We start from the raw sequence: 25,369 nt of genomic DNA on the forward strand, positions 1-25,369 counted from the left end.
GTCTTGGTTGTATAGTTATATATGCGTCTCCATTATTCCTTGCCTTCATTGCTTGCTTGCCCTAATACTATAACCACAATTTTAGAACTACATTTTGTCCCATTTTACAACTACTTGACCGTGCGTACATTTCGGATTTTCTTTTTTGCTTTTTTATTACACGTTTTCTCAGCCTTTTCGGATCTTTTCTGCTAGCGCCCCCCGCTTAGTTAGGCACCCCCCCATTTATAAATGTGTAAACATATTGTTAAAGCTAAGTAATCTTATACGTGAACATATATGAGCAATATGCATTTACTAAAAGCTAGCACAGCTATGGTTTGAAAGTATTACGTATTCAACCAAAATTTGTTGCATATAACGTAAGCATCAATAAAGATTTCTGTATTAGATCATTTTTGGTGTTATCGGCTACTATAGAGCTTGAATTTTTAAAACTTTACTTTTTAAAGGAAACTATTCTAAAAGTGCCTTCAATCTACCTAGACACTCTTGTTTCTATGAAATTCAAATATCGCTCTTACAATTCGCGAAAACTTAGATTTTGGGGGGTGCAAAATTTATCGGCTATATAAGGCTGGGGGGGCGCTAGCAGAAAAGATCCGCCTTTTCTTTGGGGGGTGTTAAAGCGCGCGATTTTTTCAACTTTAAATTTTGTACAGAAATTTGCACTAACTTCCATGAAACTGAAAATTGGTAATCATATTTTAATTACTCACTTTACTTAAACCTAAATTTCTTGATTTTCCTGGCAGGTGCTGGATGATTAAGTAGCCCCAATCTTTTTCCACTCCTTTGCCTCATATAACCATACAAGTTTATCGTTTCAACAAAATATTAATGACATCCTGCTTTCAACTTTGCGCAGAAACTATTGTAGAAATATTGATTTTGTTTGACTATACTTGTTTGCTTGTCTTGCACGTTCAAATGGGTTACGAGACGCGCGCTTTTTGAATAAACAATACTAAAACCGTTCAGAATTTTACTCATTTGAGTCAAGTTAGTTGACTCAAAGGTCATTGAATTGGATTTGAACGCTGTGCGATTATTTATGCGTATATGTGACGTGCGTTATTCACGTATTCTTCACTAGATAAAGAGAGAACCAACCATTCAATTTAAATTTACTCTTTTCTTATTAACAGTTGACCACCCCCGCTTATCTAATTGTATGCATGTGTGTCTCTCAGTTTTGAAGACAAATTCTTGATCAAGTATTATTGTAACGAGAGTATAGAGTACATTTGAGGGTGGATGTTGTATTGGCCGATAGGGAGATTATCCGACGACCAACAAATGGCGGAAGTTTCTCATTTTTTATTGTCGGCTAAACGCACTGTCGACCAATATTCCTAGCACCGACATTCGTACGGGTGGTGCTATGTATTGGAGCCGAACGCGCGCAGAGACGAATGAGAAAAAGAATGAGAGCCGAATGCTTCAATTTGACTGACTGGGCAATCTGATTGGTTTAAATTTTGTTTTAAAAGAATAAGAATGAGCATGGACTGCAACTACCATGATCAGAATCCTTCGCAGACAAAAATCAATCTCAAATGTTCTGATTCATTACTGAATAATTTCGTTGACATTCGTTCCGCCGTTTTAAAAGCATTTTTTACATAAAATAGCCTGCAACCAAATGGTTGACGGTTAACTTGACGGTCAAATTGGTTTAAGAAGAGCTCGGGGAAATATTCGGCTTTAATTTTCGGTTTAACCGCTTTCTGCTACACGCCCGTTCGGCTATACAAACGTAGCTAGCTCTCTTTGCCAAATTGGTTATAATATTGTAAATTAAAACTGATTGTTTGAAGCTAGTTTGAAAGCAGTGACGAAGGAGAGAATCACTTTCACTTACAAGAAAAAAAACAATTTTGCGCTTTAACGTGTCACCAAAATTTGATACAATTAAGTTGTTATTTGACCGAGAGGAGTACACCAAACATGCATAGAGCAGAATACTGTTAAATGATATTTAGAGCCGACTATCGCGCACTCTGATTGGTTCATTTTAAACGCTTACTTTAAAAGCAATTTTTATTTAAAATGCTTTAAAAATAGCGACGGAGATCTATCCGAGGTCACACCTATCCCATCAATTTTTGAAGCCAATGAAATTAAATCGTTCGACTGTGAATCTCATTTTATCTCATTCGGCTCTCCGCCCGTTCGCCTAATTACGATAACACCATTTGACCGTACATAGTTTACTAATTTTTAGTTTAGCGTGTCGACATACTTTATTTTATAAAAATTAACTAAAAATTTACCATTCAATTTCAGTACTTGATAAGTAATTTGAAATCAGGGTTTATTCTTTCCACATTAATCATTCCAAGAAGTTATTCTCACTTCTAATACTTTTTACTCTCTCAGGTCAGGGATCTATCTATCGCCCTAATTATTTCATTCCCAATAAGAATTTTCCGGCAAATAATTCCCAAAATATTTCGACTCCTACCACCGACGTCAACACGTTCGCTTTCCCCTTTAAAAAGAGAAACAGCAGGGATTTAAACTCCATTTCATTCATTCTTAGAAAAAGATTTCCTAACCAAGAATTCTGAACAATTCCGATTCTCGCCATCGAAACTTTTACCTAAAGGTGCAAAAGTTACAATTGCGATTTTCTCTACCGATTTTTTTCCCTGAAAAAGGTGGAAAAGTTACAGCAATGGAGTTCCAGCAGGTATTTTTGAGTCACTGCGTGAGATCGGCAGGTGTGGCTGCCAAGTCCCTGGATGACATGGTGAGAGAGAAGGGCATGAGCACATTCATCTGTGTGGATATGGAGGCAGGGGATGGGTTCCGAGAGGCAATAGTCGGAAATGCTGCTAACTGCAAAGTCATGGTCAGTAGAAGCTTTCTCAAACATTCCCAGGATGAGGTGCGCGACCCAAGCCAGCTCTGATCAGACCGACTTGGGTCGAGCACGGGGGGTAAAGCGCGACCACTCCACAGAGTCTGGCATCACTCTACTGTCTGGATAGTCTGATCAGGATCCTATCCAGAGTCTGGATGGTCAGATCAGGGCACTACTTACGGTCCGGATAGTCTGATCAGAGCCCCGCCCAGAGTCTGGATAGTCTGATCAGAGCGTGGTCTAGGGTCTGGATAATTTTGTGGTATGATCTGGATAGTCTGAACAGAGCTCTTTCCAGAGTCTGTAGGGTCTGATCAGAATCTTTTTCAATGTCTGGAAAGTCTGATCAGAACCAAGAGGTCAAGCCGAAAAAAAGCTAGTCCCCGAAAAAAGAAGATGGAGTTAAACACCGGGGACTGTTTTTTGAAGAACACTTCCCAATTAAATTTGATGAATATCAAAGACCACGCCAAAGACAAAGTTTTGATAATTGTTGCTGAGCTGATGACATTTTTCTGTTTAGAACTAATATTTTTTACTGAAAAACTCAAAAAAATATCCATAAAATGACGTATATATTTCTGAAAAAAATGTATACCAATGACTACTGCTACTTCAACAGTTAGAAGTGTCAGTCAGGGTACCGCCAATGCGCGACCGAAGTTGGTCTGGCAACCCCAGTGCGCGACTCAAGTCGGCCTGGTACCCCCAGTGCGCGACTAAAGTCTTTATTTTTTTTGAATAAGTACTCTTTTTGAATAATCGTTTTGAATAAGTTTTGAATAAGTACTCACTTAATGCTCTGACTGCTGCTAGAGTTATGCAAGCAATGCTTTGAAAGTTCAGCTCACTATGCGGATAATTAAATCAAATTTTTCCGCCCAAATTTTTTCAGCAGCGCCTTTCTTGTATAATTTCTGTAAAAAACCTTTCACTCGGGAAAGTTGCCACTGTTTGCTGATGTTGTTTATCCATAAGTTATTGTTCCCGCCCTTCAAATTTATATGGGGTGATCTCTATAGCAACCCTAATTGTTTGTTAAGCGAATTGTAACCGATCAATATCTTTTGGTGAAAGCTGCAAATGTAGTGTCATTAGACAGTCCTTAAGAAAGCGAATCGAATGCTTAAGAGCTTTTTCAATTTTTTTAGTTGCTCAGAGATGCTCAGAGTTGCTGTGGTTCGAAATCCCACAAAAAGTTTTCCATTTTTTAATTAGTACAATAGTGTAGAGAATGCTGATTAGAATAGTCACTTGAAATAGAATATCGAATAAAACGTAGATTAGAATTCTAATGAATAATATAATTTCGGGTTGTGAGTTCAAATAGGAAGAATGCAGATTCGTTAAAGAAGGCCGAAACAAAAATAAAACGAGCAGAAAGAAAGTTTCATTAAAGATCATTATTAACATAATTTTTAAAGAAAATTTTTGTACAATAAAATTTGTATTTTAAATTAGACGGACGGTCTGGTTATGTATTATTCTGAACAGAAATGGTGATTGCTGTTGCAGGTTCTGATATAAATGTCTTATTCGAATATCACTGTTCCACGCCCAAGGTAGCAGTTTTGGTTTAAATATGAAAATATAATGTTTGCGAATGATTAAGGATTGAGCCAACATCGGATGTGTTTAATTTGGTTTAAATGGCACCAATCTCTAAGAAATCCTCTAAAAAGTAAACAGTTTTTAGACTTTATCTGCGACGTCGTTTAAAGAATTCTGTTCAAATTTAAGTAAAGAAATACCATTCAAATTTTTTTACGAACCAGGTTCCTTCTTCCCGTCTTATAGAAGTCTGACGAGCCAAGTCTTATAGAATTAAGTTCGTTTAAAGTTATTATTTCACGGTTTTTTACTATCAAATACACTGTAAACACACGCCAATGTATCCCTGTATTAAAATAAAATGCCAATCTGACTGGATCGTTTGTTGATTTTGCAAACATATTCCAGCAAATTTGTTTTCTTACTGTGCTTTTTCTATAAATTGCAAAAATATAATGACAGCTTTTTGACAGCAAAATATGAGAGAAGGTTAGGTAAAAGATTTATTTTGTGAAATATGGGTTTATCAGAAAAGAACTTGTGGCATTATATTTTTTTAACTAATTTTTAATCTAGTGTTGAATAAATTCCTTTTGTGTGAACTGCCTCCCAGCGTCATTGATAACATGTTACATACTAAAAATTCAACGCAGAGAGAATGGGTTAATTTTTTTGTAAATGTTTGTTTTGACTTATGCATTTCTGCTTTCTCAGCTCTTCTTAATTGTTGGAAGGTTCAAATTTCAGAGCTTCGGTGTCTTTCGACAGAAAAGAAATTATTTTTTGAGTCTTCTTTTTTTCGAAAAATATATTTTCTATGTTGTTTTTCCAGTTTCCTCTGTCTATTTATTGAAGATGTAATGAAGATATTTTTGCTCGATTCTGCAACTTACGGTTTTTGTAATTTCTCCTGGAAGTCTCTGGCTTCTGCAAAAGGGATTTCATCTGTTTTGCTACCCTCCCTAATGTTTTTTATGGAAAAAACAAACTGTCGTTTTCTTTCGTACGTTACTGGATGCAAAATAATGAATCTGCCTTGGGCGCAAAATTTAAATGCTCAAAGAAGGTTAGGTTCAGAAACGGATTGGATCCTGCGAAAAATAAGTTTTCAAATACAAGAACTATCATGTTAGGTGATAGCCAAAGTTTCTGGCATTCTTTTACGGTTAGGTAGCCCATAAATTTTCTTTATGTTCTAATTTCATTACAACAACCTTAAATGCTACTATTCTGCTCTTTTTCAATGCGTTCTTTAACTGCCTAAAATCAAGATACCATGTTAGAAATGTTAAATTTGTTTGAAACTGTACCGGAGAAATGGAACTGAATAATTTTAATTTTCCTCTGTTTTCCTGGCTGCAACTTGTAATGGCATGCTTTTTGTATCTTTCTCACACCTTTTACTGTATTTCATCCCCTGGATTTTGATTATTACATGTAGTTAACAGTACCCAAAACAACTTTGAAAGTTTACCTCCTGAGAAGACAGTGAATTAACATCTCAGTTTTTGTTGGGATTGCATGAGCTCTTGAGTTATGCATTGTTGCATATATTTTTTTGCTTGAAAATGTTTTTAATATGTTTAAATCTTCGTTTTTATAAGCCTTCCGATGCGCCTTTTGTTTAATATCGGACAATGCAAATAAAACACCGAATTAAAATTTTTCAATGTATTACAAAAGAAATACAACTCTGGAACCTATTTAAGTTGTGTTGAGTTAGTATTTTTAGTGTCATTTTATGTCCTCAAAAACGTTAAAAATGGACCGATGATATAGAATACACTTTTTAAAATTTCTTTGTTGGAATTGGAAGATGAAAATACTTGTCTTTCTCGGGAGTGCCAAGTTTTTGACCTTTCTGGTCATTTTTTACGGATAAGTAGCCCAAAAGTTCTCTTCGGGTTTTAATTTTATTACAACCTTAAATTTTACCATTTTGCTCTTTTTCAATGCGTTCTTTAACTGGTTTTTGTTTTCTTTCCAAAACTGGGCTGTGTTTTATCCAAAAAATTTATTCAGCTTGTAGCATTTTCAGAGATAATGAAATAGCCGGTTTTTAAACCTTTCGAATATTAAGGCTTTGATCTAATTGTAGTACATTTATCTTTAATTTGACGTTTCATGAACAGCCACGTTAAGGGGCGTCATTTTCCATTTTTTTTGTTCCTATACGACATGTGTTCATGTGTCCCCTCTTTGCGCCGAACCGGGTCGAATATTCTTTCTAAATTCCTGCCATATTGTCAGACAGGTGATGGGGGTGGGTGGGGTGATTTTCAAGGCAAGGAAGGGTGTTTGTAGTTGCTATGGGAGGACTTTTATGTTATTTTCCCTGTCCAGGCGACAATTTTGATCTGAAAGTTGGACGCAGTCAGTTAGTAGAGGTGATGTAAGAGTGGGACTCATTTCAGCGTCACTCTTAAATATTTTTGGCTGGAAATTTCCAACCAAGCAGTGATTGCTCAACATCAAGATACCATGTTAGAAATGTTACATTTGTTTGAAACTCTACCGGAGAAATGGAACTGAATCATTTTAATTTTTCCCTGTTTTCCTGGTTGCAACTTGTAATAGCATGCTCTTTGCATCTTCCTCACCCTTATTACTGTATATCACCCCCTGGATTTTGATTATTGCATGTATTTGACGGCATCCAAAACTAAAATATGTAAAATATGTTTTCTTCGATTTTTTTTGATGTAACATGTGAACATTGTCAGCCGCGAGAACAAAAAAATAGTGGATCAATTTTTACTTAGTTTTATAACCACATTAAAGTGCAATTATTGTTCACTCGGGGCGAATAAAGTTCACTCCTTCAGCGATACTCTCTAGGTGTTGTTCATGGACGAACAGTGGGCGAACAGCAAAGAGTGCAAATCCGAATTCAACTGTGCCTATTCGTGTTTTAACAGAAGCGAGTGGCCCAAATTTGTGCCGATAGTTCTTGGTGGGTTCAACTGGATCAAACCCACAACTTACCCGACTGCACACTGCATAACTTCCAACTTCCAGTGTTTAATGCTCGACGGTGAGTAAGAATTTTTTCCGCAGTTGGTACCGGCAAAAAATATTTAAAAGCTGGCCTGGAACTTACCCCCTTCCGGGTAGATTACATATATATGCGGGCGGTGCCCGCCTATTCTTGTAATAAATTTCAAGCGAAATTGAGGTAAATAATTACGATTTCAGGTAAGGCAAAACTACGTGAACGTTTCACGTAGGTTTAGGTGTTTTTTTTCGGGCAATTTTATCTGAACTATATTTCGTATGTTTAAGGAAAAAATTTATTTTGTTCACGCAGGCCGATGAAAAGAAAACATTTGTTCACGTATAATGGTGAGGGGAGGAAATTGAAAACAGATCCACTGGCCCACAATTAATAGTATATATTGAAAATTGTAAACTTAAAATCTTTGTCGATCGTTTGTAACACCAGGCAAAAAAGGTATTATTATTATTATCTACGTACCCTTGCCTTATTTTCAGTTGTGACTCCTATTTCATATGAGCTGGGACAATTAGCTGGTCGATATAGCACGTTATTTGTTCTTTTTTACTATCACCCATTTTCACACAACATCTGTCGGGAATTTTGTGTTGCTTTGTGATAGCCGATTTGAGAACAGTAAATTTGTATATAACTACATGAATGGCAGACACAAGATTAGTTATAGACCTACCTTGTAAAAAGTTATTAACTGCTTAAGCAGTTTATAGTTGATTATAATTAACTGTTTATATTTCCTCCATGTTAATGATAAAATGATTCATAAATGACAGAATGACACTAAAATAAATTTAAACTGTTTATTTATTTCGGATTTTGGGATTTATCCGCTTCTTTAAAATTAGTGTAATTATCAAATTTTACTATGCCCATGATAACCAAACTTTGCTATCTTTATTCCAACGAAAGAGGAGAACAGAAAAATAGTATCATTGTCAATTACAGTGACTAAACGTTTTTTTTGGACAAAATGAGAACGTATGGTGAATGCTTATGAACAAATTCACCAGCATAGCAAAAGGAAGGCAAAACGGCAGTGGTGAAAGTTCTAATCAGCATTCAGGTCACAATTCAACGTACTGTTATTATAAAATTTTTTTGGAAATTATATTTAACTTTATAAGCCATTAAAGAAAACGCCATTTGTAATCAAATTCAAAAAACACATAACGATGAATCGTATTATTTTTTAGAATAAATAGATTTAAATTAGTTGGTGATAAGATATATCGTTGTCGATGGCGAAAAAATTACAATGAATCAATTGTATATGAACACTCATAAGGGGCACTCAACAGATAAAAAAAAACTTCAAAAATTATTTTTATAAATCACATTTAATTCATTTCGAAGCCAGCAAAAATGACCTCAAAACTGAAACCGTTAGCTACTCCCCGTCGAAAATTTTTCACAGCAGTCAAAAAAATAGACCGACTAACGTCGGAAAAATTGCTCTCGAATGACAGCCTGCGTAATTTAATTCAGGGGCTGTAACACTCGGTAAAATTTTTATTTAGGGGTGCTAAAACACCAGCCGACGGTAGGATTCGAGCCCCGCACTCCTCGACGGAAGCAAAAAGTTTGCATAAAAACACACGCACGTTTACAATAATGGTTTCTCATTCGAGAAAAATTTAAAATAGTCAAGTACACTGCATTTTAAACATTTTCATTATTAATTTCTGAAATCTCAAGAGTTTGCTGATATGAAATTATTGAAAATTAGCATTGGCTCCCAAACTGCGAGTTAAAATGAAGTAAAGTTCTGGAAGTAATCAGTAGATCTTTCTACTATCTGGTAAACCGTAGAAGAACATGAATAAGTAACTGATTAAGAATCTACTATTATGAGCAAAATGGTAGGCCATCAAGTTGCACTTGCTTGTCTTAAAAAGTTAGGTATCAGGTTTAAAATAACAAGAAGCAAACGAATTGGATAGATTTTTGTCTCCCCATGAATGTAGTCAACTTGCATTGTTTTAAAAATTAAAGCAGATCATCTGTACGCAAATGGTTGAGGAGAAAAAATCATAGACGTATTAGGAACCTACAAATAAAAAAGTTTACAAATAAAGACTTATATGTGCACACGTGCACTGTCGAAAAAAATTGATCTTGTTGCGTTTCATGAGTTTTTGGCTAGTGTAGGGGATGCATTTTTGTCAAAGCAGAAACTCTTGAAATATTAAATTATGTTTAGTTAGCTCCAATCATCAAGGTGGATGGATGGTTCTCGTTTTTTGGTCCGCTATAGCATTAGAAGAGATGTATAATTATGTATTGGTAACCATATTGAAACTCATTTTAAAATTAATATAAATCAGCCAAAAATTTTGCGCTGCAATACAAAAAATTTTTATAGCGAATATTTGCATCGCTCACAATAGAAAGAAAGCCGAAATTAACTATTAGTAAAAAAAATGGCGATATACTTTATTGCTTCATTGCAAAAATTTTGTTCAAATCGTTTGACAGCTTTCTGATAATCAGTACTCAGGATTCATCGCTTTCAAGGCCAACATTTAGCGCTAGGTCGACAACAACATAAGGAAATAATAGGGGAGACCTGAATGGCAATTTGATGGCCGACCTACCAGGGTTTATAAAAAAAATAAAGTTGAAATGTCACCAGCTATTATCTTTTGTTAAAAAAAAACCGGGACATTAGCAATGACCAAGTCCGACAACCCGGAAGAGTTGTCATGCAGTTTTTTGAAATTGTACAGTCTTTTTTACGGTCTTTTATACAGTATCTTAAAATTTTACACTTTTTTACAGTACAATAACGCAGAGACCGAATGCAAAAGCTGAAATAATTTGACTTTGCTAGTGAGATGTGTTTTACACATGGGGAAAATTTTTACCTGATTAATCTGCCTGGCAGATGAATAGCCCTGGGAATTTCTCCAAGATTAAAATAGTAAAAGGAATGGTATTATGTGTTTGGGAAAATTGTTCGCTAAACTAGAGCTGAAATTCAACCAAGTTAGACTGAACAACGGGTCCTCGGAACCCAACGCAATAATATTGTAATAACTAAATTTATACCAGACAAGGCGGCTCGGTAATGTGCGATGGCACATAAGGTTCCGACCCCGCCCATCCACAATTTTGGCATAATTGTCTACCAAATGAGGAACAGATAGAAAAACTAAAAAACTATTTTTTGCGAATCCCAAAAAAGCCCAACTCTTCAAAAAATTCTGTATGAACGATAAGATAGCCTCCAAAGCAAATAACTCAGTGGAGTAAAAATTGATGCATTAGATTGCTGTAATATGTCAATATTAAGAAAGCGAGTCAAGACGAACAGCAAAATCAAGCAACAACAACAACAAACATTATTTAAGTCAAAAAATTTATGTCCCTCTTAAAAACAAAATTTAATGACAAAGTCAACATACCGTCAGATCAACCTGAAACTAAACAAAAATAACTTATAAATCACCAGAAAACATATGCGATCAGTCCATAAAAAGGTTTGGTAACAATTATACAAAAAAGAACAAAAACAGTAAAATAAAAAAATTAACTTATTTTTTTTTGAAACAGTTAACTTCAAAGTAATAAATACCATTAGGAGTCAATTAATATTACCACAAATTTACGATTACCACTGTTTCTATAGAAGGGCATTAGGACCTGTCCTTATTCATTTTTTAAAGCGGCTAAGAAGAACAACAAAGAACAAACAAAATTTCAATTGAAACTTGCCAGAAAACGCTGTCAAAACCGTCAAGCCAAATTTTGGACTTCAAAAAATATTTGATTGCGCCTTCTTCAAACAGCTATAATGTAGTAGACGTATTAGGAACCTACGAATAAAAAAGTTTACCACAAATAAAGACTTATTTGTGCACACGTGCACTGTCGAAAAAAATTGATCTTGTTGCGTTTCATGAGTTTTTGGCTAGTGTAGGGGATGCATTTTTGTCAAAGCAGAAATTCTTGAAATATTAAATTATTTTTAGTTAGCTCCAATCATCAAGGTTGATGGTTCTCGTTTTTTGGTCCGCTATAGCATTAGAAGAGATGTATAATTATGTATTGGTAACCATATTGAAACCCATTTTAAAATTAATATAAATCAGCCAAAAATTTTGCGCTGCAATACAAAAAATTTTTATAGCGAATATTTGCATCGCTCACAATAGAAAGAAAGCCGAAATTAACAATTAGTAAAAAAAAATGGTGATATACTTTATTGCTTCATTGCAAAAATTTTGTTCAAATCGTTTGACAGCTTTCTGATAATCAGTACTCAGGATTCATCGCTTTCAAGGCCAACATTTAGCGCTAGGTCGACAACAACATAAGGAAATAATAGGGGAGACCTGAATGGCAATTTGATAGCCGACCTACCAGGGTTTATAAAAAAATAAAGTTGAAATGTCACCAGCTATTGTCTTTTGTTAAAAAAAAACCGGGACATTAGCAATGACCAAGTCCGACAACCCGGAAGAGTTGTCATGCAGTTTTTTGAAATTGTACAGTCTTTTTTACGGTCTTTTATACAGTATCTTAAAATTTTACACTTTTTTACAGTACAATAACGCAGAGACCGAATGCAAAAGCTGAAATAATTTGACTTTGCTAGTGAGATGTGTTTTACACATGGGGAAAATCTTTACCTGATTAATCTGCCTGGGAGATGAATAGCCCTGGGAATTTCTCCAAGATTAAAATAGTAAAAGGAATGGTATTATGTGTTTGGGAAAATTGTTCGCTAAACTAGAGCTGAAATTCAACCGAGTTAGACTGAACAACGGGTCCTCGGAACCCAACGCAATAATATTGTAATAACTAAATTTATACCAGACAAGGCGGCTCGGTAATGTGCGATGGCACATAAGGTTCCGACCCCGCCCATCCACAATTTTGGCATAATTGTCTACCAAATGAGGAACAGATAGAAAAACCAAAAAACTATTTTTTGCGAATCCCAAAAAAGCCCAAGTCTTTTTCAAAAAATTCTGTATGAACGATAAGATAGCCTCCAAAGCAAATAACTCAGTGGAGTAAGAATTGATGCATTAGATTGCTCTAATATGTCAATATTAAGAAAGCGAGTCAAGACGAACAGCAAAATCAAGCAACAACAACAACAAACATTATTTAAGTCAAAAAATTTATGTCCCTCTTAAAAACAAAATTTAATAACAAAGTCAACATACCGTCAGATCAACCTGAAACTAAACAAAAATAACTTATAAATCACCAGGAAACATATGCGATCAGTCCATAAAAAGGTTTGGTAACAATTATACAAAAAAGAACAAAAACATTAAAATAAAAAAATTAACTTATTTTTTTGAAACAGTTAACTTCAAAGTAATAAATACCTTTAGGAGTCAATTAATATTACCACAAATTTACGATTACCACTGCTTCTATAGAAGGGCATTAGGACCTGTCCTTATTCATTTTTTAAAGCGGCTAAAAAGAACAACAAAGAACAAACAAAATTTCAATTGAAACTTGCCAGAAAACGCTGTCAAAACAGTCAAGCCAAATTTTGGACTTCAAAATATATTTGATTGCGCCTTCTTCAAACAGCTATAATGTAGTAGACGTATTAGGAATCTACGAATAAAAAAGTTTACCACAAATAAAGACTTATATGTGCACACGTGCACTGTCGAAAAAAATTGATCTTGCGTTTCATGAGTTTTTGGCTAGTGTAGGGGATGCATTTTTGTCAAAGCAGAAACTCTTGAAATATTAAATTATGTTTAGTTAGCTCCAATCATCAAGGTGGATGGTTCTCGTTTTTTGGTCCGCTATAGCATTAGAAGAGATGTATAATTATGTATTGGTAACCATATTGAAACTCATTTTAAAATTAATATAAATCAACCAAAAATTTTGCGCTGCAATACAAAAAATTTTTATAGCAAATATTTGCATCGCTCACAATAGAAAGAAAGCCGAAATTAACAATTAGTAAAAAAATGGCGATATACTTTATTGCTTCATTGCAAAAATTTTGTTCAAATCGTTTGACAGCTTTCTGATAATCAGTACTCAGGATTCATCGCTTTCAAGACCAACATTTAGCGCTAGGTCGACAACAACATAAGGAAATAATAGGGGAGACCTGAATGGCAATTTGATAGCCGACCTACCAGGGTTTATAGAAAAATAAAGTTGAAATGTCACCAGCTTTTGCCTTTTGTTAAAAAAACCGGGACATTAGCAATGACCAAGTCCGACAACCCGGAAGAGTTGTCATGCAGTTTTTTTGAAATTGTACAGTCTTTTTTACGGTCTTTTATACAGTATCTTAAAATTTTACACTTTTTTTCAGTACAATAACGCAGAGACCGAATGCAAAAGCTGAAATAATTTGACTTTGCTAGTGAGATGTGTTTTACACATGGGGAAAATATTTACCTGATTAATCTGCCTGGCAGATGAATAGCCCTGGGAATTTCTCCAAGATTAAAATAGTAAAAGGAATGGTATTATGTGTTTGGGAAAATTGTTCGCTAAACTAGAGCTGAAATTTAACCAAGTTAGACTGAACAACGGGTCCTCGGAACCCAACGCAATAATATTGTAATAACTAAATTTATACCAGACAAGGCGGCTCGGTAATGTGCGATGGCACATAAGGTTCTGACCCCGCCCATCCACAATTTTGGCATAATTGTCTACCAAATGAGGAACAGATAGAAAAACCAAAAAACTATTTTTTGCGAATCCCAAAAAAGCCCAACTCTTTTTCAAAAAATTCTGTATGAACGATAAGATAGCCTCCAAAGCAAATAACTCAGTGGAGTAAAAATTGATGCATTAGATTGCTGTAATATGTCAATATTAAGAAAGCGAGTCAAGACGAACAGCAAAATCAAGCAACAACAACAACAAACATTATTTAAGTCAAAAAATTTATGTCCCTCTTAAAAACAAAATTTAATAACAAAGTCAACATACCGTCAGATCAACCTGAAACTAAACAAAAATAACTTATAAATCACCAGGAAACATATGCGATCAGTCCATAAAAAGGTTTGGTAACAATTATACAAAAAAGAACAAAAACATTAAAATAAAAAAATTAACTTATTTTTTTGAAACAGTTAACTTCAAAGTAATAAATACCATTAGGAGTCAATTAATATTACCACAAATTTACGATTACCACTGCTTCTATAGAAGGGCATTAGGACCTGTCCTTATTCATTTTTTAAAGCGGCTAAAAAGAACAACAAAGAACAAACAAAATTTCAATTGAAACTTGCCAGAAAACGCTGTCAAAACAGTCAAGCCAAATTTTGGACTTCAAAATATATTTGATTGCGCCTTCTTCAAACAGCTATAATGTAGTACGTGGCCATTCATTAGTACGACTAGGTAACAAGTAGACAAAAAAGCGAAGCGCTAAGGTATGTAATACTTTTAATTTTTTTTTCGAAAGAAATTTACATTCAATGTCATGAAAGGCATTAATTACAAAAAGAGCTATTTAAATGGAGTCGTTTAATCATGAAAAAGAAGCCCTCGAGACCTGTAGCTATCCAGAATATTTCTTGCATCTTCAAAAAGAACGTCAAATATGACAAAAATCAAATTAATTTACTTTTTGTGAAAAGCTGGTTTCGAAGCCAGTAAGGTCATAACAAATTCTTTAAAAAAAAGATTTTTGGACACCAATCCCTTTTATTCCCTTGACACCCATAATGTCATATTTGACCTGTAATTAACTAACGAGATTAGGTAACAGAAAGAAACATAAAAAGAACAAAATTGCGAAGTTAAAAAGTTTTTTTTTTAAATTTTGGAAAATGATTGTTTTCAAAGTCATGAAAGCCATCAGCTATCTACTAATATCAGAATATCGGTTCCTCTATTCTTCCATGAAAAGCCAATGAAAGCTAACACTATACAGGAAATTTCATATGACCGAAACGACAAAGTATAAATGACAGTTAGAGACAAAATTAAAAAATTCAATTGATTTCTTCAAGAAAGAGGCGTCGAGGCCGTTAAAACGATGATGTATATCTTTCAAGATTTTAATATGTTCAATTGTGCCTTATTCTGAATGCTAATAAGGTGACATGAGAACTGTCAATAATGTGATAATGTGACAAAATTAGAAAACGTGGAAAACTGGCAAATATCAAAACAAACAAAAATCTGAAATCTTGTAGTATCAAAGCCAGAAAACAATAACTTCAGGCTTAAAACTGCAACCGAGAATAAATGTTAAATCAGTAGAAAGAAGAAGCAGTCTTTCTTTGCTGACACTAAGCTGGAAGTTTAACAAATTAAAAAAAAATAGAGGAAAATTTAATTAAGCCATTATTTATTGAAAAGTCAATTATTTTTAAAAAAAGAAACGACCATAAACTTTCAATTAAAAAACTAAATGCAATAGCTTGGAGCTGCTTAGCAAGCGAATTGGATGGACCTATCACTCCTGAGCTTTGATTTGATATGTTCTGTTCTTTATTATTAAAAGTCTTTTTTTTTTAAAAAAAAAAAGACCGACTGATTACAACCCGATTTTTTTTTGGATTGTAACAGTCCAAGAATGGCCCAAAACTAACCCTGCTAATACTTATTGTCCGTTAGGAACAATTGATTTTTCGAATGTTGTAGATATAGATAATTTGTTAGTTGAAAACTCAAAATAAATTCTGCATTTTTGATAATCAGTGAGTAAATAACGGCAGTTAGCAAATAACGGCAAAGTTTTAACTAGAGTGCACTCTCAGCGGACTCTGAAGTAGAAATAGCCCCCTCTGAGTCTACAAAGATCGTATGAGTGTTGTTTGGGGGTGTACTGTCGGCAGATTTAATCAAAGTGGACTAAAGTAGCTTATTTCGTGCTGTTTTTGATGAAAAAGGCTAAATTTTGTAATTTTTATCCAGATTTTTTGACCAAAAAATTTAAATCAAAACAATCAATAATGCTTGTTCGTCTTCTAACATAAAATCAACGACACTATTCTTAAAAATTATAACAAATTTTCGCAAAATTGACGAAAATTTAGGCAAAAATTCCGGAAAATGTGAATAAAAACAACGTGAATTCACTCTTCATTTCTCAAAAGTTTAAACCTCGATAACTCCCTGTCGAAAACGAAAATTGAAAAAATCTTTTTAATTCCATATTCTACGGTGGACGAGCTTTCTAATGATACCAGTCTGAACTCTCTACGATGAATATATCGAGCGGCGAAAATTCACGGAACAAAAAAAACCCATTTGAGTATATAGTTCCTCCCCCCTCAAGAGGGTCGGAACAATAACCTAATTATTCCATATTAGGGGGGGGGGGTTATAATTTCGTGGGGGGCTATAATGGGAAAGACCCCATTTTTGAATCAAATTACATCTAAACTTGACTTCCAGTGATAAGATATTGACATTGATTTTTCGTTTCGCCTATAGATTTCTTCAATGCAACCAAAATATACGCGGTACACTTGATACCTAGAATGCTTGCTTGCCTGTTTTACAGAACAAAAAACTTCAAGAAAATTTGACCTTTTTGAAACTGAAATCTCTCATTAAATGTTTCATTTTTTCAGCTTTAACGTTTACGTTGCGAGAGCTGTCAAAAACTTTAGTTTTTCAAAGGAAGAGAAACCGGTGAATATTCTTGACTCAATGTAACGTTCGCCGTGTTTGAATTATAACCCCCCCCCCCCCGCTGAGATGCTCTTCCGTTTTCGCAAATTTCTTTCTGGAAATCGAAAAAAATATCCGTTCATTCAAAAAATATTTTGGACTAACTTGATTTTGAAACCGCAATAGCTGTCACAACTATTGCGTTATCTTGTACTACGAATTGAATTGAAAGAGTTGTATTGAATAATTTGCCAATTTTATTCAATTTCACTTATTTCGAAGCAACCAACAACTGAAATAGTCAAAAGCACTGCTGCAAATTTAAATTTTTTTGAAACAAACTTTGAAACAAAATTTGGATATGCAAATTTGAAATTTGCATATCGTTTGGAAAACTGCTTGATTCGGGTTACATTAAGAATTTTATATTTCAGCCGACCAATCAAAATGGAGTGGGTTATTTGACAAAGTGATTGACAGGTGTAGAGATATTGTAGAAGAGAGCAAGGAAGAGATCGTTGTCGACTCCTCGGGTTCAACCATGGACGCGAGTAAGAAACCCCCTCCGCCTGCTTCCCCAGACAACCCCCCTGAGAAACCCAGTAGTCAACTTTTGAGTGCCATCGCTGCTTTTGTGTCCTGTGAGATTTGTCAGAATATTTTTAGGTAAGAACTTATCATCCTTTTATTAACATTATATTGCCAATCGAAGTGCAATTTTACTTGTTTTTTGATTATAGACCATGGGTAAGGGTTTTTCAAAGAGTTTTCGTACAAAGACAATTTTGACCTACGCTTAAAAACTAGCACTATTTCAGCACACCCCACTACCTGTTGGGCGCTAAATCAGAACTCTCCCGCAACATAGTCAGCTAATTTCGCTAATTCAGCACTTTTCACAATGTTTTTTGAGAGCTTTTTCATACTTCTGGACATTTCAAGCGCTGATTCAGTGCTTTCTCCGCAGAGTCTTCAAAACTGTTTAAGCTGTTTAAGCCCATCGCAAGGTAACGTCAGTGGTTATTGGACACTTCCCAAGAGTTTTAGTCTTGGGAAGCGGAAGTATTTAATGAGCACAGTAGATTACCTAACACCTCACTAAAGTTGGCTGTAAATTTGGGTACAGATAAAAAATAGTAAGAACGCCACCCAAAAAAGCAGCTTAAAATTAAGAAAATGATATCAAGAGGACTACTGAGAACAAAACATTATTGGTATTCTCTTCTATCAAAATTAATTATAAACAACTTTAATTTTTCCCTTTTAGAGACCCGAGACGTCTTCCATGTAGCCATACATTCTGTTACAATTGCCTGATTAAATGGAAAAAGGAAACAGAGCCCGAACCCTTCTGCTGTCCAAAATGTAGATTCACATGTTCCGTTGAAATTGAGAAACTACCCGCGGACCTCAAAGCTGCTCAAATGGTCAAAATCAACGAAATTTTGCAGAAAAATGCTAAAACCAGCCAATCACAGTCGGCCGTCAAACTAGACGCTTCGGTGACGCCAAATGTGCGCAAAATTCCTATGAAATTTCCAAGAGAGTTGAAAGAATGGTTTGCGTCTAATTTGATCACAAGTGAGGCGCAAAGAGTTTTATTCGACGATGGGTTTGAGTACCTGGACATAATTATGGACATGACCATTGATGATATTGACAAACTGGGTTTGAAAACGGGTCACAAAAGAAAACTCTGGAAATGTCTTCAAACATCACGGGGTGATGCCGGACTTCCAGAGCAATCGCCGTTTAGGGTTACAAAATCGCGGCCGAAAGCTAATCCAGATATTGAGGTGGCTGCCAATAGTTCCGAGCTGTTTTCAGATCCAGGGTGGATAATTTTGGATAACATTTACGACGAACGCGTTCTCATGTCCGGAACACAACCCGTGGATTCGCTTAAGTTTTGGGCCAGCCTAGGTCAGAAACAACGTAATGAGTTTATATACAGGTTCAAATCTCTGGGCGAGAGTTTAAAAATAGCGGATGAAACCCAAATCGAGGAAAAGGAGAAAAGCGAGAAGTTGAGGAAAATTGCGATGGTTCTTTGCGACGCTGGTCAATACTCGGATTCCGAAAGCTACGCAGACGAAGCACTGCAGATGATTGCGTCATCAACCGAAGGTTATCACGTGACCAAAGTGTTGCACTGTTACGCAATGATGTGGAAGTTGAAACTTCCCACGTTTGTAAGTAAAGATAGGGATGAACTGGCCGAGTGGAACAGTCTGCTGGAGGAGTTGAACGAATTGATAAGGGAATCGAAGGATGTGTTGAGTAAGGAGATGTTGATCAAAGTGTACATTATGAAAGTATTCGCAGTGCTGTCAATCAATCTTCGAGACAGGTAAGTTTAATTTTCTTATATTTGTATATTTGCATACGTTGTAACACAAAGATAATTTTTGAATCTTTTCTGTTTTTTCTATCCCAGTACGTTACCCCACTCTGTTTTTGCCCATCTAACGTTACCTAGCCCCCCCCCCCCCCCCCCCCAACGTCAACGTTAAACCCCTTCCTCTCTCTCTCTCCGTTCTCGTTATGGAAACACGTGCCTTTACATATCAATATTATGTGACAGCATGTGTGCTTGGGGGTGCAAATAATTTGTATTAAGTGCGGGGGGGGGGGGGCTTTAGTTTGGAGAAATGAAAAGAAGAGCAAATTTTATAAGACCGATTAATTTAGCTGAGCTTGTTTTGACGTTATTCAGAATAACTTCCTTTTCGGGGTGTACGATTAAAACCGGGGCATAAAGATCTTCAAATTTATTAGAAAACAAACCATTAGAAAATATTAGGAAATACTAATAAAGACCATTAGAAAATATTAATGAAAGGCATATGATTCGTGTCAAAATCTCTGATCAAGTTTGACACTAGTTATAGAAGATTTGGATCTATTCTGTTTCGGCCCCCCAGCTTTGTGAGAATAAATATTTTATGACCCTCAGGCGCACGTGCTATTTTCTTCCATTGTAACGCGCTATATAACAACATATAATTTGTAACTGTCATAAATTTGTAACTGTGGTCATAAGAAACACTGGGGGCCAAAACAGAATTGATCCGAAGATTTTGATTGACCCTATTGAAGTGACTATTAAAGCGGGTTGTTAGGCCATGGCGCTGCCAGGCTGAGATTCCATCGAACTGAATTCTGCTCAAACCCACTCAAACTCACACCTGTTGCTTTAGTGCACAAATTTACAGAGTCTGAGTGCCCACAAATGAACTGGATAGTCTGATCAGAGGTCATTATGGTCTGGTCTCAGCCGGTTAATGGGGAATATCTGGATCTTTTCCATTTGTACCCCCGTGGCTTAGTGGATGCATGTTATTTGCTACCCCCAAGCGCACGTGCCATATTTATACATACTGATTTACTATCCAATGACACGTGATCTGAGAACGGGGGGGGGGGGGATCTGAGAACGGGGGGGGGGGGGGGGGATTTTACGGATATTCATGATCCGAATATCGCGATCATGAATATCCGTAAAAATGCTATCGCAATATTATTTACTTTTATTTGGATCTTATTGTCTTAGTGCATACTAATTTTATATTGTGTTATATTTCAAAATGAACATACAGTTTTCGAATAGTTAAAATGGCTTGAAATAAAGTTATCTATGTTTAACTAGGCTCAAACTAACTATCTTTGCTAATTATAAAAAAGTGGTTCTTAACAGAAAGCAATCAACGCACCCTAATGTTATCATTCATTTGTTTTTATTAATGCAGTTTGAGTTGTTGTTTATCAGGCGTTCATCTGATGAGAAAAAAAGGTACGTGTGTGAACAAAACCCACCCATGTTTTAGTGTACAACTCACTTTTCACTCCTCCGCAGTGTGTTTGAATCATCTTTACGAAACTGCTCCAGTCATGACTCTCGATTTTCTCGGATCTCACGGAAATCTTTGCTTAAGAATGTAGTTTTTTGTCATTTTTAATCACCCATAAAAACGAAATTTAATTTTAGTCGTACAATATGAGCCAGAATTTATGCTTATGAGCCGATCTAAATTGAAGTTTGACGGATGCACAAAAAACCATGGAGATTAAGTAATTTTCAAAACTAATAACTACTAAAATTTCGTTCTTTATCCAAGTGCAATCATTGCTAAATACTCAGCTTGTTTGAAAGTGAATAACTGAAATATACTGATACCTTTATAATGATGGAACTGCACAGGAGTATTTTTCTTTTAGCATTTTATAAGGAACGGTATCTGATTCGAATTTTCATATCTTTTCCATCAATGTTCCTAACCTCGCTTAGTGGGAGCCTGAAAGTTTAGGTACCTATAGCACGTCGCAATTAAGACCTCAATTTGTAATGCTAAGCTACCTCTTAACAATTCAAAACTTCTTTTTGCGCTTTTTCTAAACTACTCACGCTTTAACATATGCCTACTCTAATTACACTAACGGAAAATATGAAAATTCTTTTACACACTTAAATCCTCTATGTCACGTGTGCAAAATGCCCCAAAGTTCATGACTAATTTTAGCCAAATTAAGATATTGTTCAGTTTAAGGCATTTGAAACGAATAGACGGTAGCACTTGAACTTTTTTAAAGTTTTTTTGTCGTTCAACAGGTTTCCGAGATCTTTTCAACAATTGCCGCCCTTTTGCAAATGGGGGGGGGGTATTTTTGAATAGAATTTAAGCGATTTATTAACCAATCAGAGACGACCAATAATTTCACGTTTGTGCTTACTATGTTAAACTGAATAGAATATAATACGTCATATTATTTTAATTAGCCAAATTGGAATACAAAGCGAAAAAAATTTCCGACTGGCGGGTCGGTGGGTGCGCTTCGCGCACGTCGCGGCTTCGCCTCGATAACCGACCATCGATCTCCAGATTACATCCCACAGCGCATGAGAGGCATGGCCGTCAACAGTGGTCCGCAATTGCGCTTAAACTGATATTCGGCTATATAAACTGTAGGCCAAGTAATATTGTGGTAAATATAACACAGAAGGGGGGATTGTTGAAACGGTTGAAAAGGGGGGGAATTGTTGAAAAGATCCGGTTTCCGATATAACCAAAACAGAAAAACATTGTAATACTTTGAAATCAAATTAATCTAAACAATAGAAGCTAAATAAATTATAAAAAGGAAAACGAAAAATTTTTAGTTCCTGCATTTTTTTAAACAAATTAATATTTGAAAATAGCATTTTTTTAGTTGATTGCTTTTCAAACGAATCAGTTTTTCATTCGCAACAAACAGACAAGAGTATTTTTTTATATATGTAAATAGACCGAGACTAAGTAAGAGTAAAATTTAAAATTCTGATCATAGTTGTTCCGAAACGTTTAAAATCAAACGGAGGACATTTTTTTTGTTCGCAATTATAAAATTTTACAAAAGCAACTACTAGTTTTTGAAAACAAATACAAAAATGATGTAACTTTTAATACAAATATCGGCAGCCTAATCATTTTCAATTTTTGCTTTTCTTTTTTCTAGGAGCTCTATCTTCAGAAAAAAATGGATTAGAAAGTTGACGGTTTCTCTGCTCTAATTTTAAAAATTCCGCATGGTTTCTGATTGTTGTCCAAAGTAATTTAAAGCAATAATCTTTTGATTAATAATTTTCTGCTTCACAAATTTAGGTATCCGGTTGAGTTTTTACCCATTGACTTCTTTTTTGATTGTTTTCCCGAATGTAAAATATACCCATTTATTGATTATGACAGTATTGAAAAAGGTGATGATGGCGAAAGTAAAATTTCTTTAAAACATCCCTCCCCATCAAATGCGGTTAGCCAAAGGTATACAAATTTCCGAGTTAGAATTATTATGAACGACAGAATTTATTTTGGAAACAGAATTATATGAACGTACAGATAAACGTCATGAAACTCATCGGCCATGACAAACGACTTTTAACACATAAAAATGGGCTAACATTTTTTTCATAAAATAGTTGCAAATCTATATGAAGCATAGATCGAACTTTATCTCTAGAACAGAGTATCCATTATCTTCATACAAGTTTGACGACGAAATTGCTCTCAACAAAAATTTGAAGCAACAAAAAAGAAGACCTGTTCCCATGGAAGGTACATTATCTAGAATGTCTGACGGATTTTGATGTCAACTAATCCTTTGTTGTCATTTCCTTAGAATTTCATGTATCGGCAGTGAAAGGAGTAATTGATATAGCTCATTTGTTGAACTTTTAATCGATTGCAAAATAGAGCTGACAAATTGTATGCAAATCGATCTTCGCTTCACAAAGTTTTGCTTACCAAGCCTTCGTTCTCAACAGAGATAATGATTATTCGTTTCCAAGTTGGATCTCATTTTCAAAAATGTTAAAAAATTTTTTTTAAAAATTAGTAAGTAATATTTTCATTTCGAGATGAATCAAATAGAATTCTATTATACTAGAATTTTTTCTATTTTAAGCAGGTAAATAAGTAAAATTTGAGATTTCTATCAAGAGAATTAAAAATTCATTTTTTAAGGTGATAAAACAACTCTACGTGCTGTTTTCAATTCGACAAAGTTAATTGAAATTTTGCCCTCTGGCTAAAAACAATAACATCTACTAAAATTTTGAATAGTTTTCATTATGATAAAGCAAATAGATTTTAATGAAATTTTCGCCCAAAAATTATGACTATTTCGAACGTTTTTCTTTAGAAGATTGTAAATATTTCTAGTTTTTTCAATCCGCTAATCTTGAACTCCATTATTAAGTCATTTACTTTGATGAATCCCAAGTTATTGTAAATAACAATCTGAACAGCGGAACCGTTGGTTTTACTTCAACACGTCGCTCTTCTCTTTCCATGTTCAAAACTCATTTTATTGAGACATTTTTTAGGAAGCAGCAATTCAATTTGAAATTTAATTTGAATTGCCGATGAGTTCATATCTCTGGGGGTATTATAAACGTTTCTATGAGGTAAAATGAAAAGTATAGAAAAAGTACAGGATTTTTCGGGCGGGATAGGGTTTTCTTATCTTTCTTTAGCAATAGATAGTTTCACTTCTTTTCCTATGGTGTACACTTTTTTAATTGCATAATTTTAGCATTAGAAACCTTCTATATAGAACCAAATTCAATATTTACAGGTCACAGTGATTAATTAGTGTTTACGCCCTTACCGCTTGGAACACAAAAACGGACAAAATTCGCGGTTTTCAGGTCTAAGAGTAGTTGACACGAAAAATTTAATTGATTTTGATATACTTTCCCACCGTGCACTCTTTACAGGTTTTCTCTGCTTCTTAGACGCCAAGTAAAGTATAGCTGAAACGGGTTCTCTTGAGTGTAGCTTGGTATCACGTTTCCTCTGACCAGTTTTTGTTTTATTTACCCGGGTCAAAATTTTGAGGCCGAGGTTTTAGCACCGCAAAATATGTTAGAATGGCGATGAATTTGGCCAATAACTGTAGCACAGTTGGTGAAAACTAAATTTTACCACCTTTCAACTGAGGATTTTTGATTTTACAATAGTTTAGTGGTGAAATTAAATAACTATCTGATGAATTAGATTTAATTTAAATTCAGCAATTTGCCACTAAATTATGTAACAATTCACAAAACAACAACTTTTTACCGCTGGGTAGACTTCAATTTACAAATGTTGCGATTAATCATCGACCCGGGTAATAAAATTTAGCATACTTTCAATTTTTTGCAGTAAATTTTTTCATTGTTTTAAGGGATCCGCCATTGGAAGCGACTGAAGACATCAAAGCTGCCCGTGAATTATGTGCCCAGGTAGACGACAAAGGACTTCTTGCCGAACTTCTGAACAACGAAGCTTCCTACGATCCAGACAATGCTGTCAAAAACCTGTACGAGGCCCGAAAATTATGTCTGGACTCTTACGGAGAGTTCAGTGTTCTCATGCAAAGAATTTATTACAACTTCGCGTGCCAGTTAGAAGCCTACGATGAGTATGAAAAATTGGCCTATCAATGTTTCAGACGCGTTTGGTTAATTAACAGACAGATTAATGGTCAGCATCATCCGGAAACTCTTAAAGCGGCTTCGATTCTGACGGACGATGAGGAGTGTTACAAAGCAATCGCCCAGGAGATCGGGGATTCGTTGCCTAGCGACGAGCTATTGGGCGCTCAGGACATGGATTACGTGGAAAGGCTTAAGGGTTTGGACGATGCTGTGAAGGTTATAGTGAACAGTAGCGAGGAGTAGATTTAGATAAATTTGCCCAGATTGTTAAGATTAAACTAACGGATGTTTGCAATTTGTTCTACCGCACGTCATAGTGTTTTAGTTAGATAAATTTTACTGCACTGTTAATTCGGTCGCCTCATTATAGATTGGAAATTTACTCTTATTCTATTGA

At 35.1% G+C, this 25,369-nt stretch overlaps 1 protein-coding gene across 5 annotated transcripts; it reads left to right on the plus strand.

Moving 5' to 3' along the window:
• Positions 1–25,369, plus strand: LOC142344378 (uncharacterized). 5 transcript variants are annotated; one of them, XM_075395978.1, is made up of 8 exons: positions 1–120; positions 663–1,302; positions 2,228–2,857; positions 7,259–7,454; positions 17,450–17,681; positions 18,283–19,365; positions 20,785–20,808; positions 24,720–25,369. In XM_075395978.1, the coding sequence occupies exons 3-8, from the start codon at positions 2,681–2,683 to the stop codon at positions 25,213–25,215; spliced, it is 2,208 nt and encodes a 735-aa protein (XP_075252093.1). In that variant the 5' UTR covers positions 1–120; positions 663–1,302; positions 2,228–2,680; the 3' UTR covers positions 25,216–25,369. The 5 variants fall into 5 exon arrangements, with proteins under 5 accessions (XP_075252093.1, XP_075252096.1, XP_075252094.1 ...); XM_075395981.1 differs by lacking the exons at positions 1–120; positions 663–1,302 and adding an exon at positions 306–362 and having other exon boundaries at positions 2,315–2,857; XM_075395979.1 differs by lacking the exons at positions 1–120; positions 663–1,302 and adding an exon at positions 308–362.

This window comes from Convolutriloba macropyga, chromosome 8 (genome assembly GCF_964194025.1).
Source record: "Convolutriloba macropyga chromosome 8, txConMacr16.3, whole genome shotgun sequence".
NCBI classification, from domain to species: Eukaryota; Metazoa; Xenacoelomorpha; order Acoela; family Convolutidae; genus Convolutriloba; species Convolutriloba macropyga.